We start from the raw sequence: 16485 nt of genomic DNA, 5'->3' as shown, positions 1-16485 counted from the left end.
GGATTGTGCACTGATTTTTCACCACTCTGCAAAGGTACCAGAGAGCTACTTTCTCAAACATTTCATATTCTTATACATATTATACATTATACAAACAATGTAGTATATTGTCAGTCAATTCTATAAATGATAGCTGAGAAGAAAAAGGATGTAAAGGAATAAAATAAATGCTAAATAAACATAATTACTGTTTTTTTTTAAAAAGAACAAAAATATATAGCAAACACCATTTCCTTAACATGCCAAGCAACATTTTCCGCATTATATATTGTGTAAAAAAAGTTTTCATTACAGCACATATCTGACAACATATACACAGATACCAATATGCCTTTGATAGCGCAATATTGGCCGATAATATCAGTCAACTGATATATCTGTCAGGCTTTATTTAAAATAGATTGTTAGGTGTTTAAACCGCAATGCTCACATGTTTACATCATGAGAAGTGGTTTAGAAATGTTCATATTCAGTATCAAATCAAATAGCCAAAACCAAATCATATCAAATAGTCTTTATTATTCATTATATAGTCAACTATTTTCACATGTAATGTTTATCAGTACATTATCTGCATTTTTGGCTGTCAAAGACGTGAAAAAATAAGATATATCACAGAAACTTTGTGATTATGATGCCAAGGCCAACACATAACATAGTTATAGAAATCATAAAACAAAACAAACATGAGTAAAACATTTAAAGATATGTTAGAATACTGAGCTGAAACAAGGACAAAAACAAGGAAGGGTGATTTAATTTATAAATATGAAAATAAATAAATGACCACTGAAAATGCTACAAAAGTTATAGACGAGCTAGATAGTATATCTTGCACATCTTAATTGTATTGCAAATGTCAGTTTTATTGCACATTTTAATTAATTTATCCTGTGTGGGTGTTGAGAATTCTGACAGCCCAGGAAATAGTATACAGGTGCATCTTAATAAATTAGAATATCATAGAAAAGTTTATTAATGTCAGTAATTTAATTCAAAAAGTGGAAATAACACATTATAAAGGTCCATTACACACAGAATGAAACATTTCATGTCTTCATTAATTTAATTTCTTCTAATTATAATGATTATGGCTTACATTTAATCAAGACCTAAAATTCAGTGTCTCAAAAAAAATTGAATATTATAAAATACCAATTTTAAAAAGTATTATTAATAAGGAAATGTCTGCTGAAAAGTATGTCCGTCTATGACTCAATACTTGGTTGGGGCTGTTTGAGTTGAACTAAATTCAACTTTTCCATGATATTCTAATGTATTGAGATGCACCTGTATGGTAAATCTGTGGTTCAAATATGTTGATATTCAACGTATCTGGTTTGCAGAAATGTAAAAATACAAGCATTTGATTTTAGGAATTCTGGAATTTGAGATGCATTTTTAGACATGGTGATCAATTAGTGGTATTACAACACAAACATTAATTGCAGCTGTTATTAAAATACATTCAGAACCTCAGAACACGCTGTAATATGTGTGAAAGCAGGGCCGTGCAGCAAATGAATTAAGCTCCACAGAGACATGCATTCACTGTATTTAACATGATCCTGGCAGCATCAGGCTGTCAGGTCACAGCGCTGGTTTGTCAGCTGGAATATTCAGGTTTTGAGATGCAGACATGTGATGGATGCCTTCTTAGATGTAAAGCCATGAAGCTTGATGACATTTTTTTTCCTTTTGAAAAATGAGCTTTTCAAATGCTAATATGCCCCCGTGGATTACTGAGGCCTTTCACTCTACCCTCATCCTTGACACGCTCCAGTGTGACATAAGGGATGTGTTAACGATGGGATTTTTTGTATTATGCTTTACATTCCTCTTGGGTAAAAAAAATAACCCTGACAGAACATTACATAAAACTTGATGTAGCAGCAAGATACAAAAAAATCTTTTGAAAGGGTGAATAACATCAAGGCCCTCTGTGAGTACAATTTATCCTTCAAATGCTTTTCTTTATGTCATCAACAAAGTTATCTCCATCTGAATAGTAGGAGCTGTGCTGATTTATACCGACGCTTTATATCGAATGTGAATCGTCGGATGAGAGCAAGTTCTGAGCGATTTTGTTTGTGCCTGAGGAAATGTTTCTTGAACTGTTTTTTTTATTGTTGAGGAGGATTTGGCTGGTATGTTTTAAAGTGAATCAGCAAAGAAGGTATTATGAGATGAGAGACTGCATCATATTTTTGGATTTTCTTTGGCTGTGTTCCTATGTTTTGGGGGCAGAATAAGAGATATTTATGGCCACAAATAATGTGCAGCTGCATAAGAAGCAGTGTGTTTAAGAAGAAGGTGATTAAATGAAAGATTTGCCTGGAATATCAATTTGCCGGGCTTCACTCTAAATTCAAACAAAATTGCTTTTTTTAAAACCTGGATCTAGTTATCAGTTGTCAGGTGAAATATTTACTCACATATGGGTATGTTGGCATAAAACAACGGTAAAATGCCAATTATCAACATTTAAAGTTAAATAGTGAATCCATGAAAGTAATTGCATTTGAGAGAGTGAAATAAACAGCTAATTGGTCTCATCTCTCTACTAATAAGGGAGTTCAGCTGATTAGCATGAGTTTATGGTAATATGATCCTCTGTGTAGAGAGACGAGGGAACGGCAGCAGCATGATTGGATTTTTGTCAACATTTTCCTTGGAACTCATTCAATCCCTTTTTTTTATTTTCCTTTTATTTTTTTATTTTTTTACAAAGGCACAGAGGTCTCCCGAGAAGAGTACTGTCAGCAGTTTGAAGGGGAAGTTCAGACTTGCATAATATGCTTGCTGTTGGTGCAGTGTCATTGGAGCTTAAACCGCCTGGCTGCAAATTGATTTTACTGAGCAGTTGAGTCCAGAGGTGACATTTCCATGTTTTGTAAAGGTTCTTCCATATAAAGGGTAACTCGTAGTTGATAAATGCCAGGCTAGCTTCAGGAAAGACATTTGGATAAATCCTAGAGAATATCATCCATGAGCCTGAAGTTGGTTTACAGCTGGGTGTTATCTTCACTGTCAACCACTGTTATCTCACTAGGTGTTGCTAGTACATCCACACTTTTTTTTCTCAAAAATTAGTGTGTATATGTAGTATGGGTGCACCAATTTCAATTTTCTAGCTGATCACCGATTTTTAAAAAGCCTGACCTGCCGATTCCGATTTTAGCCGATACCGATCTTTTTATAACTCACAGCATACACCTTCAATGTTTGAATCTTATTTTATTGAAAAACAATAACACAGCAGTATTTTTCTTTAACAAATAAAGGAAATCACAATGTCTGAGGTAGTTAATAAAATATTGAACTTAAAATAAATAGCAACATTTACAGGACAAACTAACAAAAGAACTGAATAAGACAACGTGTAACAGGATAAAATTATAAAGTGAAGACATTTTCTATCAAAAAGGTCAAGTTCACTGTGACAAGCAGTGGTGGAAAGTAACTAAGTACATTTACTCAAGTACTGTACTTAAGTATAATTTTGAGGTACTTGTACTTTACTTTAGTATTTCCATTTTATGTAACTTAAGACTTCTACTTCACTACATTTTGAGGCAAATATTGTACTTTTTACTCCTCTACATTTAGCTGACAGCTTTATTTACTTTTCAGGTCGAGATTGAACATAACAAACATGAAACATTTAAAGTGATTAGACATTTTTTTAATCAAGCCTCATAACAGTATATTAATTAGTGAGTAGTAGTGATTAAACGAGTCCTACCTTGAGAAGATTCAATCACTGCTTACATAAATGCATGAATAATAATAACAATCCATTCTGCATAACGAGTACTTTTACTTTTAATGCTTTAAGTACATTTTGATGCTGATACTTTACTTTACTTTTACTTCAGTAAGTTTTGAATGCAGGACTTTTACTTGTAGTGGAGTAATTTCACAGTTTGTTATAATAATAATAATAATAATAATAATAATTTTGCATTTTATTTATAGGCGCCTTTCAGGACTCTCAAGGTACAATAAATAATTAAAAATAAAACAATAATAATAAAACATCAATGGCAGTAATAATAAACAACACTAAAACAGTACAGAGAAAAATTGGCAACAGTAATAAAATTATGAATATATTAGGGGTAGGCTAGTCTAAACAGGTGCGTTTTGAGATGTGACTTGAAGGTTTAGAGACCAGATGTACTGAGGGAGTTTGTTCCAGAGTTGAGGGGCGGAGCAGCTAAAAGATCTTAGACCCATTGTGGCTAAATGGGCGTGAGGAATAAAGAGGAGTGAAGCAGAGGAGGTTACTAGTACTTTTACTAAAGTAAGGGATCTGAGTACTTCTTCCACCACAGGTGACAACATTAAGTATTTGGATATTTGACATGGATGTGTACTGCAGCTTGGCTGGTTGGTGGAGGCTGCTAGTTTTTTCTGGTGGTTAGTAAATAGCAGAAAGCAGCACATGTAATGATGGTTACATTACATTACATGTCATTTAGCTGACGCTTTTGTCCAGAGCGACTTACAATAAGTGCATTCAACCTGATGGTACTAGACATAGAACACAGGAATCAAGTAAGTACAGAACTTTAAGAGCTAACTGTCATCGCTAAAGGAGTGCTATATGTTAAAGAAGAAAAGAATAAGAGCTTTTTTTTTTTTTTTTTTTTTTAAATATATATGTTAGGTGACCATGACTTAACCAAGATATTGTTGGAAGAGATAGGTCTTCAGCCTGCGGCGGAAGATGTACAGGCTGTCTGAGGTCCTGATGTCGGTAGGGAGCTCGTTCCACCATTTGGGAGCCAAGACAGAGAAAAGTCTGGTTAGTTTGTTTTTCTTTGTTCGTCTCCCAATCTTAGGGCTGACTATTATGGAAGGAGCTGAGATGGACAGAATTTGTGGCTGAGATAACAAAGAGTCAAAGCACTGTGCCGGAAAAGGAGCAAAAGAGCAGCAGGAGAAAAGAGCCCAGAAATACCTGAGCCTCATCCAGATTCTTTTGTCATGGGAAGAATGCCAATTGTAACCTGTAACCTTCATGAAAAGTCGAGCCAGTACGTTTTTCATTATCCCGTTGACAGACAGACAAACATAACCTTCTTGATGGAGGTAATAACAAGCCCAGGATACTTCACTAGTCCCCCCCCAAGGGATATGCTCGCAATTAGTTAGAATTAATTGATTGAGAGTCTAGAGACCAAACACTGTCTTAATTTCCTGATAATTAAGAACAAATAACACGGTTCTTTCCAGGGAGCTTCTTGGAAATTATGATGATTAGGAAAATGCTGGGAAATTATGAACCCGGAAAATGATGCTTTGCCAGTGAGGGTTAATTGCGTTTTAGCACATTTTTTGCAAGTGCTGTAACCTGGATCTCATCTTCAGTGAAGTTAAGCGTCGGGTTGTTTTGTTACGGTTGCATGAAGTTATTTATTTTATATGTGCATCCAGCCATGTGATAAGATATGAGCTTTGGGTACTTCATTAACTTTAATAATAGTTTTTCCCCAAACAAATATTGACTGTTTATCCGTGTGTGTACAAAAAAAACTGCCTCACTGATATAAAATTTGGGTAAATATATGTAGTTTCAAAACAGAACCTCTATGTGTTGGCCTTGGCATCATAATCACAAAGTTTCTGTGATATATCTTATTTTTTCACATCTTTGACAGCCAAAAATGCAGTTAATGTACGGATAAACATTACATGTGAAAATATTTTTTAAAGGATTTTCCGACTTTATGTTTTCCAAACCCATCTTTAGAAGTGAGAACACAGTAAAATTACTCCTTTTTTGTGTCATTGTCCAGTGAGATTATACAGTCATCTCACAGTCGCAAGTCACTTCACAATGTGCCAGAAATAAAAAGGGGCTTGGTGGATGAAATGCAAATTTCACTGCTCCTGAACTGTAGAAACACTGACTCTCCAGAGTGCTATTTCCAAACCTGTCATTTATTTGTGCAGGATTATGATCCTCTTTACATACATGTTGCCTTGGCATTCTTGGCAATGAGCCTCTGCTTCCTCTGCTGGGAACAGACATGTTGTTTACATCCATCTGCTACACCGGAGTGTTTACTCTGGTTTTTCTTTTTCAAATTCACTCTCTAAAAGGGCTGGGAATAATCAATCGATGATCGATTAATGGTCGTTAAGAATTTGGTCGATCACGTGGAATTTTTAATCGATCTGTGTATTTTGTGTATCAGTACTCACTGAACTGAACAGAAACACGGCCGAGCGTTCAGTTCTGTACGTCAATAAACCAATAAGCTGAGAATTAAGTTGGATAAAGCTACAGTTTGCAAACTGAAAGTTGCAATAACAATTATATAACACAGAAATAAAATAAAATAGAGTATCAATTTGAGCAAAACTAGCTTACTGTATTAAACCTTGCTAGCATTCATTACTAGGTTTAATTTTATCCAAAACTTATTTAAACACAAAACACATTTAAATATGAATATTACTGTGAAAACTAACCTCATGCCTCTTCGGGGGCTAAAACATAAAACATTTAACTCCTTGACGTTATCTTTACAGTTTTATCTCATTTGAGTTAGTTTTACGATCGACAGGAAGTCTCTTTGTCGTCCTTTCAAAATAAAAGCGTCCGTTATCAAAACAGGCTTTTGCAAAGTACTATATATATATATATATATTATTTTGCCCATGTATGCATGTTTTATACATACTTGAATATGTATAAAAAAAATTGAGATTAATCGATTAATTGATTGTTAACATTATAGATGTTGGAGTTGGCATGTTTCTTCCAAACGCCGTCCCTACAAAGTCAAGTTGACTCACAGTTAAACTGATAGTAAATACTGACCCTCCCTCTACGTTGTATTACTTACTAACAAACTCATTGCAGACATTTTCTTTTACGTGTGTTGAATCATGTGTCTAATCTGGTATGAAATTAGATTTTTCTAACTAGACTACACACTAAATTAATCCTCTCCTGCCACACTTCTTTTGGGCAGCGCTGACACGTCCTGCTTTTACCAGCAGCCGGCTACTCCCCTGTCACCACACATTTGAAAGACAGATTTCTAATGCAAGTGATGCAAATGAATGCAGGTTAATGCTGCAAAGAGGCCGGAGGGTGCGTTTCATTAATGCAATCAGCTTGGATTGATACGAGCCTGTTTTTTATTTTACTGCAGTCTCGGGCTACACTGCTGCATTATGTTAAACGTAAATCACATTTAGTCACATCTAATGGTCACAGAGCACACAGTCTAAACAGGTAAATGCTCACAGATAAACAGACGCCAACGTTTTCAGCACTTCTTCATGTACAGTAATTTTGAAAAAAGCAACATTTTTTTTTAATCTCAGTGGATGCAGCAGGTGTGAGGTATGCAGGGGAAGCAGTTAGACAGCTGTTACTTTACCTTCATACTGCTCAGTATGTGGAAAACCTTTGAGACAGTTTGTTCATCTAGTGCTAAAGAACATTTTCCCACAGGTGCTCTGCTTTATGGTAAACCAAGTCATCTTTTCAAAGTGAAAGAAATTCACATTATATATAATCACCATTACTTTTTTCTGGCAACTCATTTACCTCATCATTGTAGGAAAAGGTAATATACATTTTCATATTTTATGACATAGATCATAATGACTGTGCACTGTGGAATGAGTTACTGGTAGGTGACAATTATCATTAGACTCTTCTCAATGCAGCAGAGCTCTTTAGTGCTTTCAGCTCATGCAGTTGTTGACTGTAACTTTACTGTTTTAGTTCACTCTGACCCAAAAATCCACTCTACACTTCCTGCCCAGCACCAAATGACACACAGACAAAGTTGGCGACTAGCTGGTGAACACAGTGGAGCCATTTAGAGCTGCACAGCTGCATATTTTCAAGTTTGTTGAGTCTGAAAATGGAGCATTAAGGAAAATAAAGGTTGTACCATTTTGTCAGGTCAACACAAATACGACTAAATACTTATATCGATGAGTAAATATACCAATGTTTAAAAACATGTTCACCATATCATTTGGTGATAGCAGTGTTTTTCAAAAATGGGGGTCCTGACCCCCAGGGGGTGCCAGGGTGGTTGCCGAAAATTTGATATATGTTTTTAATAACTGAAGACACTGAATATAATGAAGAAATATGGCCGGCAAAAGAGAAAAATATGTTTACTGGTAATATTACTGACAGAAATAACAAGAAATGTTTATAACAGAAGAAAGACTGATGATTGATTTTTAATACAATATAAGAGAAGCTGTATGTTAGATTTTTGATATTTGCCATCATAATGTGCACGTTAGTTAAAAATGAATTGCAACAGGGGGTTCTCCACTAGAGGCTAATGCTATAAGAAAGTCCTTGGCATAGCAAGTTTGGGAAGCGCTGGATTATAGTACGTCAATGTGTTAACAAAGAAAAAAGATGGATGAGGCGTCAGAAAAAAACAATTACATGACAATAATAGAAACAACCTAAAATGCCAGAAAACATCTTTGGGGAAAATGTATTTGTCATGTACTTTGATTTTTTAGTTTGGCCCATCCGCTAACAAAGAGTTTGTGACCTTTACTGCAACCAGCCACCAGGGGGCGATCAAGGTGTTTTGGCTTCACTTTAAGGGGCCGGTATCTTGATGATAACTGTACATGGTTGAGGTTAGGCCTTCATTGGTTACTGTCAGGTTGTCGAGCACCTTTCACCTTCACTTTTAGACCCGTTTTCATGTCGTCCATCTTAATATACAGTCTGGGGTTTACAGCTTATCTCCACGGCCCCCATGTGGCCAAAAAGTCACTTAATGCTGGTTGTGTTAGCTAACAGGCATCAGTTTCAGCCCTTGTCTCATGCTTCTTTCATATTGTTATGCAACTCTGTCATGTCTCTGCTTCCTTTAAATCTGGCCCTTGTATTTGCTGCCACAGGAGACCCTTAGTAACACAGTCAGAGCTGCGACAAATTTAGTTCTGACACTTCAGATACCACTTGTGCAATCACACCCTCCTCTCGTCTTTCAGGAACTCCAGAAAGGAGCTGAATGACATCCGGTTTGAATTCACTCCGGGGCGAGGTAAGCTATATGGATTTGAATGTGCTATTCCCTCTGTGATAACATCTCCTGTGAATTGCTGTGTATGTAATGGGAAATGGCAGTGTTTGTGCTCATAACACTATCTAATTCCATATCTAACACAATTACCTGCTAAGTGAAATGCTGCAGTCCTGATATTTGTCATGTTATTCCCTCACCAGACACCGCCGACGGTGTTTCCCAGGAACTGTTCTCGGCCGGCCTGGTCAACGGGCACGATGTTGTTGTTGGTAATGTTTCACCTCTTTATTCTGGCAAATTGTGTTGTCTGAATGCATACTTATCTAAGCCCCTGTACCGTAAGACATCACTCAGAGATTATCCGCACTTTCCGAGAAAAGCTATTATCAGAGATGGACATTTATTTAATTTGTCCACAGAACCTAATAGAACACAAACTGATTATAAAATTGAATATGGAATGAAAACAGATCTTATTTTTCTAGTGTTGACATTGTCATTGAAGCTAACTTCCTCTGCTGTACAACATGTACTTCCTTGATATTATTTGACCATATTGTTTGCCCTCTGCACCACAGTTGCTGCTAACCTTCAGAAGATTGTAGATGACCCAACTACCTACAAAGTATTGACCTTTAAGCTGGTGAGTTTCTAGATGATTGATGGCTGGTGACAGCCTCTCGGTTGACACTGTCAAGCCATAAACTGTTTGTTGATGAAAGGTCCGATGAGGACTGTGAGAGCTGGGGTTGTTATAAAGGCCACCATGAAAACAAAGAGCTTCATCATGAAACAACACTTGATGCTGAAGGTTTTCCAGTTGATGACACAAATAATTAAACATGTTCTGTTGGTAAGGGAGATTGGTGCTTTTACTAAATAAGAGTGGGGTAAATGTCGATTCACATATTAATACCGTATTTTATCCTCATGGATCTTGATGGGTTCACACATTGATTTTTTTACATTGTTCATTAATGTGTTAAGTAATGTAGACAGAAGAAAAAAAGCAGAACTCAACTGAAACACAGTGCAGTTACAGCTGGTTCTTGAATTAGTTCATATAGTTCATATTTTGGGTCTTTGAACTTCCCAGAATTTAAAGCATGAGCATGAACTAGTTCATTTTACTGTGTGTGAGCTGAACTTTAAGTGAACTCATGTGAAGTGTGAACATGCACAGAGACCAGCTAATGTAGGTTAACAGTGGCTCTCCCTGGTGTTAACATTGCAGCAGAGTCTGTTCACCACTAGATATAGATATAGGAAATATAATGTACAGGTGCATCTTAATACATTAGAATATGATGGAAAAGTCAATTTTCAGTAGTTCAAGTCAAATAACCAGGTATTGAGTCATATAGATGGACATACTTCTCAGAGGCCAACATTTCCATATTAAACATACTTTTCAAAATTGGTCATTTGTAATATTAATTATTTAGGTCTTCATTAAATGTAAGCCATAATCACTATAATTAGAATATATTAAATTAAGACTTGAAATGATTCATTCTGTGTGTGATGGATCTATATAAATTATTATTTCCACTTTTGGAATTGAATTACTGACATAAATAAACTTTTCTGTGATATTCTAATTCATTGAGATGCACATGTAAATACCAACACAGCAGAGGGCAACACTTTATTTACAGACAGATGAAGGCTAAGAATATGTTGCGTACTGTATTTCAAAGTCACCTTTGTATGACTATTAGAGAATCAGTGACATTTGTGAAGGAAAAAAAGTAATAATGTCATCCCTTTTGGATTTGACAAAAATATGTAAATCCTGTTTTACTGACCTTTCTGTAATTGTGGGTAAACAACATCTGTGCTTCAGGTCAGCGTGCTTTACAAAGTGACCTTTCTGCCATGTTTGCCTTATCAGCAGTTAGTGAGTGTCGCAGGTGGACGCGTCTCTGGAGAGTCAGAGTGAGGGCAGGACGGGGCACGCCACCAAGATATATGGGCATGCATTCACTCCCATATGTTAACGCTGCTCCTCTGCAGACATTGTAAAATCCCCACTGTTGCTCTGCTTTTCTCAACGAAGAGTTACGAGTGCGGTGTCACAAAACCGAGGGAGTGAGAATAATTACCTTCGCTAGAGGAACAGTTCATAACACTTTATGCAGGCAATTTATGGTGTGGGTGGCACTAGAGCAACTTAATGACTTAACTGAACAAGAGGTCACAATAGACTCAGTGGGCTCACAAAGAGTGACCTGTTTTCATAACAGTCCCTCCATGCTGATCAGACAACTGCAGAGCTCTCAGACCCCCCAGAGGGATGGAGCGCCTCTCTCCAATCAGGTGTGAATTGCAAAAGGCTGGCAGGTGTTAGGCCACCCATTCACACTGGCTTCTGCACAGGTGGAGAGCTGAATGAAAAAGAAAAACTCCCTCAGACAGATCTAAATGCACACTGCCTTTAACATAGCCTCTGTGAAAAGAATGTGAGCAACCTAAAATTGGGGTGAGTTCAGGCGCTGGAAGGTTGAAATGTCGGTGAAATAAATAATGTATTTTTTACTGGAAGCTGTGGATGATGGCCAAAATATCTGGATACCCAAATGTACTATGAGCATGGCTGGAAATGACGTTGAAGCTCAAGTTACTTTATTTGTATCCAGAGGTAGATGTTGTTTGCAGTATAGAGTCCTCATACACACACACAAAAGAGGCACACATCACACATCATTCAACTTAAGACAGTGGGAGTTAAGAAATGGCAAGTTAAATAAAAATTAAATAAAATTGAATTAAAAATTAAAAAAGTTAAAATTCAACATCTTATTAGTAAATTAGTGGCAATAATATACTGTACTATACTGCAACAGCCCCCACTCCTGGTTTTTCCATCCAGCCACAGGAGAAGAAACAATGTGCACAGATGTCGGGTGATAAGGCCAAGCTCACCGTGGGGACTCCAGCTCACCCTAAAGGTGCTGGATGTTATTGAGGTCAGGGTGTCGTGCAGGCCAGTCAGGTCCTTCAACCCCGAAACAGCAAAGCCATTTTTCTGTTTGTGCATGGGGGAATTGTCATGTTAAAGCAGGAACACTGTTGCTATAAAGCTTGAAACACAATATCATTCAAAATATGATAGTACAGTAAGACTTCCTGTCATTGGAACTAAGGGGACAAACCCATGTGATAAACATGTTTACGGCCCTACAAAGCCTAACTGCAGTAACTAAATTTTTGGTCGAAATTGAGTATAACTAAAAAATGAATTCCTTGAAGTCTGTTTTATCTTGTGACAAAGTTTTGAATAGTAGAGAAATAGAGAAATAATTATTTCAAATTGCAGTCACTGCGACTGTGACACAGTGTAGCCTTGTATCTCTTCATTGTGTTGTAGTGAAAACCAGAATAATAGAAATTCTAAGTTTATTTGATAGGGAAACTATTATCCAGATAGTGATTAAGTAATAAAAGTGAGATAAAATTATATTAAGACTAAAATATAACATTACTTTATAATATTAAATCTAAAATACACAAATCTTTGAATAGAGTTGTTAAACACTTTTAAATACACGTATAAAAAAAATCAATTTTAAAATGTTTATTCACTGAAAACAAAATATAAAAGCTGAAAGAAGACTACAAAATTGTAGCTACTGCACTCTACATTAACTACAATTTTTGGGGTCAAAGGTCAAATAAATTGTCATGATTTTTGAGCATAAAAATGACATCATCAATACATGTAGAAATAAGTGTCATATCACTTACCTACCTATAACACATTTGGCTGGCCAGGAAAAAAGCAGTTTTTCTCAGTTTTACTCTTTGCGTAGTTACTCCAGTTAGGCTTTGTAGGGCAGTAGAGAGATCAAGGCACTAACACTTACAAATGTTTTATTTTCACATTTAATCCAACTGCATAGTAATTATGTTCTGGCCTGATATACTGCAGCAAAATGGTGCCAATACTGTCTTCATTATCAGATTGGTTCTTGGCCAGATGTGACTCATCAACATTAAAATACTGCTTCTTTCTCAGTTTCATTATAAAATTGTAAAAGTGTTTTTATAAACCTTATTAAACAATGTATGTAGTGGCCAACATATATTGGCTCCTACAATGCATTTAAAAATTGCAATTCCTAAAAATTTATGTTGATGTGAATGTCCTCGGTTCCTATTTAAAATATTAAGGTGGCAGTATTCCAGATATTTCTAAGTGTCAACAAAACCTAAACTTTTTAAACTTATTTTCTGTTATTATTGTTTTGTACTGATACGGAGTCATAGATCAATTTAAAATAAAAAAATACACCGATCGATAAAATTCCACGATTACCGAATTCTTAACGACCATTAATTGATCATTGATTAATTATTCCCATCTCTAGTAATGACAGGATGTGTGAGCCAATGTGTTATATTTATGTTTTTATTGGTTTTGTGAACAGTGAAAATAACATTACATGTCATTTAGCTGACGCTTTTGTCCAAAGCGACTTATAATAAGTGTGTTCAACCTGATGGTACTAGACATAGACCACAGGAATCGAGTAAGTACAGAACTTTAAGAGCCAACTGTTATCACTACAGGAGTGCTATATGTTAAAGAAGAGAAGAAGAAAAAAGAAGAAGAGCATTTAAAAAAAAAAAAAAAAAGTTAGGTGACCAAGACTTATTAAACCAAGGTATTGTTGGAAGAGGTGGGTCTTTAGCCCGCGGCGGAAGATGTCCAGGCTGTCTGAGGTCCTGATGTCGGTGGGGAAAATGTCTGCGTTACAGAGGACAAAGCAATATGAGTCTTTGGTGACACAGATACTCACAGACAGTGGCGGTTCTAGGCCAGTTTTACTATGGGGGCCAAGCAGGGGCCAGTGTTTAATCAGAGGATAAAAAAACTTTATTTTAGGTTATTTGAAAATCTAATTTAAGTATATTTGGAAGATACTAATACATTGATTGAAACAATGAGACTTACCAACAATATTATTACTATTACTATTACTATTTTTGTACGACGATGACATTTCTCATTTTTGTGCACAATTACTTTTTTTTATTTTGAAAGTGCAGTACAGTGAGTATGATGTTTTTTATATATACACAAGCTTTTATTGCACAATTCAACTATTCTACAATGTACACATTCTGGGTTCCTTTTGTGTACAATGAGATGAGTTTGAACAAAAAATAGGTAAGAATTGTTCCGTCATTCATCGTTATTTATTGATCATTTTATTATTAATTTGACACAGGGGCCACAGCAGGGGCCAAGGGCTTCTTCACAGGGGCAGTGGCCCCTCTAGGCCCCTGTGTAGAACCGCCACTGCTCACAGACTACAATCAAACCTGAATTGTTTTCAGACTTTTAGAAAAGAAGGCTCAGCAGGGTGAAAAACGCTCATTTTGTGAGATAATAAACTTGCAGTAGTTTCAATCCCCTGATTAATCCGTGGTGTTACATCACAGTGATTCTAGAGATTCTGCAGGATTAGCCTTGTTGACGGTGAAGATGCGAAGCCGCCTTGTTGACCCTCTCCCCGTCTTCCTCCTCACGCAGGCTTCCGGCTGCGACGACACAGAGATCCCAGACGAGGTGAAGCTGATCGGCTTTGCACAGCTAAGTGTTAGCTGATGCTCTCTTCATGCCTGAAGCAGGTGAGACAGTGGGGAGACAGTTCAGGGCAGACAGACTGAGGAACACACCACCACTTCCTGCAACATCTTCCCCAACACCCTCCCTGAAAACTCACCCCCCTTCCTCCCTCACTCTTTCTTCACCTCCCCTGAGCCCAAGCTCGGCCACCGCCCCACCTACACCTCCTTAGCGCCGACTCCCCTGCTCACTGTTCCCTGACCTTTAACCTTTACAACATTCCACCGCCTAGCGCACAGACCGGGATCAGGATACAGCCCAGGAACCTAAAGATGTACTCAGGTGGTGACAGAAGGTGATTTAAGATGTAGCTTTGAATGTTTTTATTTATTTTTTCTTTTCTTTTTCTCATTTTTTTTTGTTTTACATCACATTGCCTTTGTGTTCTGAAAAGCTCTCATTATTTATTCAAATGAGAAGGTATTTTTAAGTTGTTTCTCACGCTGGTTTGTTGCCACAGCGTAAACAAATTGACTTGCATCTCACAAACACGCTCATTTGTGGTGTTTCCCTGAGGTCTTTGTCAGAATGTAAGATTTAGTTAATTTATGGTGATAAGCACATTTTCATAACATAAAGAATGTCTAAAAAAGAGAATGAGTCGTATTTCTGTGTCAAGACCTGCTTTACACTGACAAGAAGGGAACCATTCGCTTGAGAGTGCAGAAGAAAAAAAAAGACGAGACCTGGATGCTACTGTGTATAATTTGCTGCTCTCGACAGTGCTAATGCTTCAAAATGTTAGAGGTGCCTTGTTAATTTTTCTGTGCCTAAGAAAGCCGACAATGAGTGAGACCACACAAAGAGCAGAACCTGCTGATTACCATTTCAGTTCAAGTCAAGTATTTTAACTTAATGAGACAAGCTACAATGCACTTTTGGGCTGAGTGTGTGCACCTGACAGGCAGATGCTTAGCCCCTGGAGACAAGTTAACTTGTGTGCTTTTGTCATCAGACAAATAAAGCAAAATAGCACCTGCAGTCATGTAATCCGCTCTGGTTGACGTGTATTCAGATGCCAGGCTAATCAACAAAAAACACAACAGTTTAATTTTCTTGCTCTGTCCTGCTGCACTACAAAAACCCTTTGTTCCAAAAAAATATAGTAGTGACTAAAATGTACTGTATGACAATGCATCTGAGGATGAAACCAAAAGGCAACTATTGAAAGGGTGACGAGCCATTTGTTTGTCCAAACAGGTCCAGTAGCTCTAAATTATTTTTAAGTATTGAGGTGGTAAATATTAACTTCTACTAAATGCTTTATTATGAAGTAATTTATTGTGTTTTCTATGTACAGTATGTGTACCATTTCAGCCTATTACCCCTGTTCCCTCTCTGTAATCAGCTGATGTCAAATTTCTGACGAGGAGTAACAATAAAGAATTGCTATTATTTAAAAAAGAAAAGTGTGGAGTAGTTTCTATTAGCTCACAGTGTCTTAACATACTCAATTATAAAACGACACCACCTACACTAAAACTTTAAATATCAATCCATCTATATATCTGTCTGTCTGTCTGTCTGTCTGTCTGTCTGTCTGTCTGTCTGTCTGTCTGTCTGTCCCTGTCAAGATGTACTTAAAGTATCAAAAGTATTGAATTATTATTATTATTGATTTATGTAAGCAGCATTTAACTGCTGTCAAGGTGAAACTAATTTTATTTATTATATCACTATTATTACTATTATTACTGCAATATACTACTATACTATTTTGTGGTTTCATTTATAAATGTGTAATAATTCTAAATTGATCATATTTTTCTATGTTAAATCTTTAGCTGAAAACTAACTTAAGCTTGGTGC

The 16485-nt window shown here is 36.5% G+C and overlaps 1 protein-coding gene across 2 annotated transcripts in view; it reads left to right on the top strand.

Moving 5' to 3' along the window:
* Positions 1-16054, top strand: part of stk39 (serine threonine kinase 39) — a 39892-nt gene extending 23838 nt beyond the window's left edge. For both annotated transcript variants that reach the window (XM_059343012.1, XM_059343011.1), the window contains 4 exons: positions 9007-9059; positions 9242-9310; positions 9620-9684; positions 14581-16054. In XM_059343012.1, the coding sequence (XP_059198995.1) occupies positions 9007-9059; positions 9242-9310; positions 9620-9684; positions 14581-14655 (262 nt within the window). In that variant the 3' untranslated portion in view covers positions 14656-16054. The remainder of the gene's footprint in view (positions 1-9006; positions 9060-9241; positions 9311-9619; positions 9685-14580) is intronic.
* Positions 16055-16485: the final 431 nt, after the last annotated feature.

This window comes from Centropristis striata, chromosome 10 (genome assembly GCF_030273125.1).
Source record: "Centropristis striata isolate RG_2023a ecotype Rhode Island chromosome 10, C.striata_1.0, whole genome shotgun sequence".
NCBI lineage: Eukaryota > Metazoa > Chordata > Actinopteri > Perciformes > Serranidae > Centropristis > Centropristis striata.
Note: the sequence above shows the minus strand (reverse complement) of the source record. Positions and strands in the feature narration are given on the sequence as shown.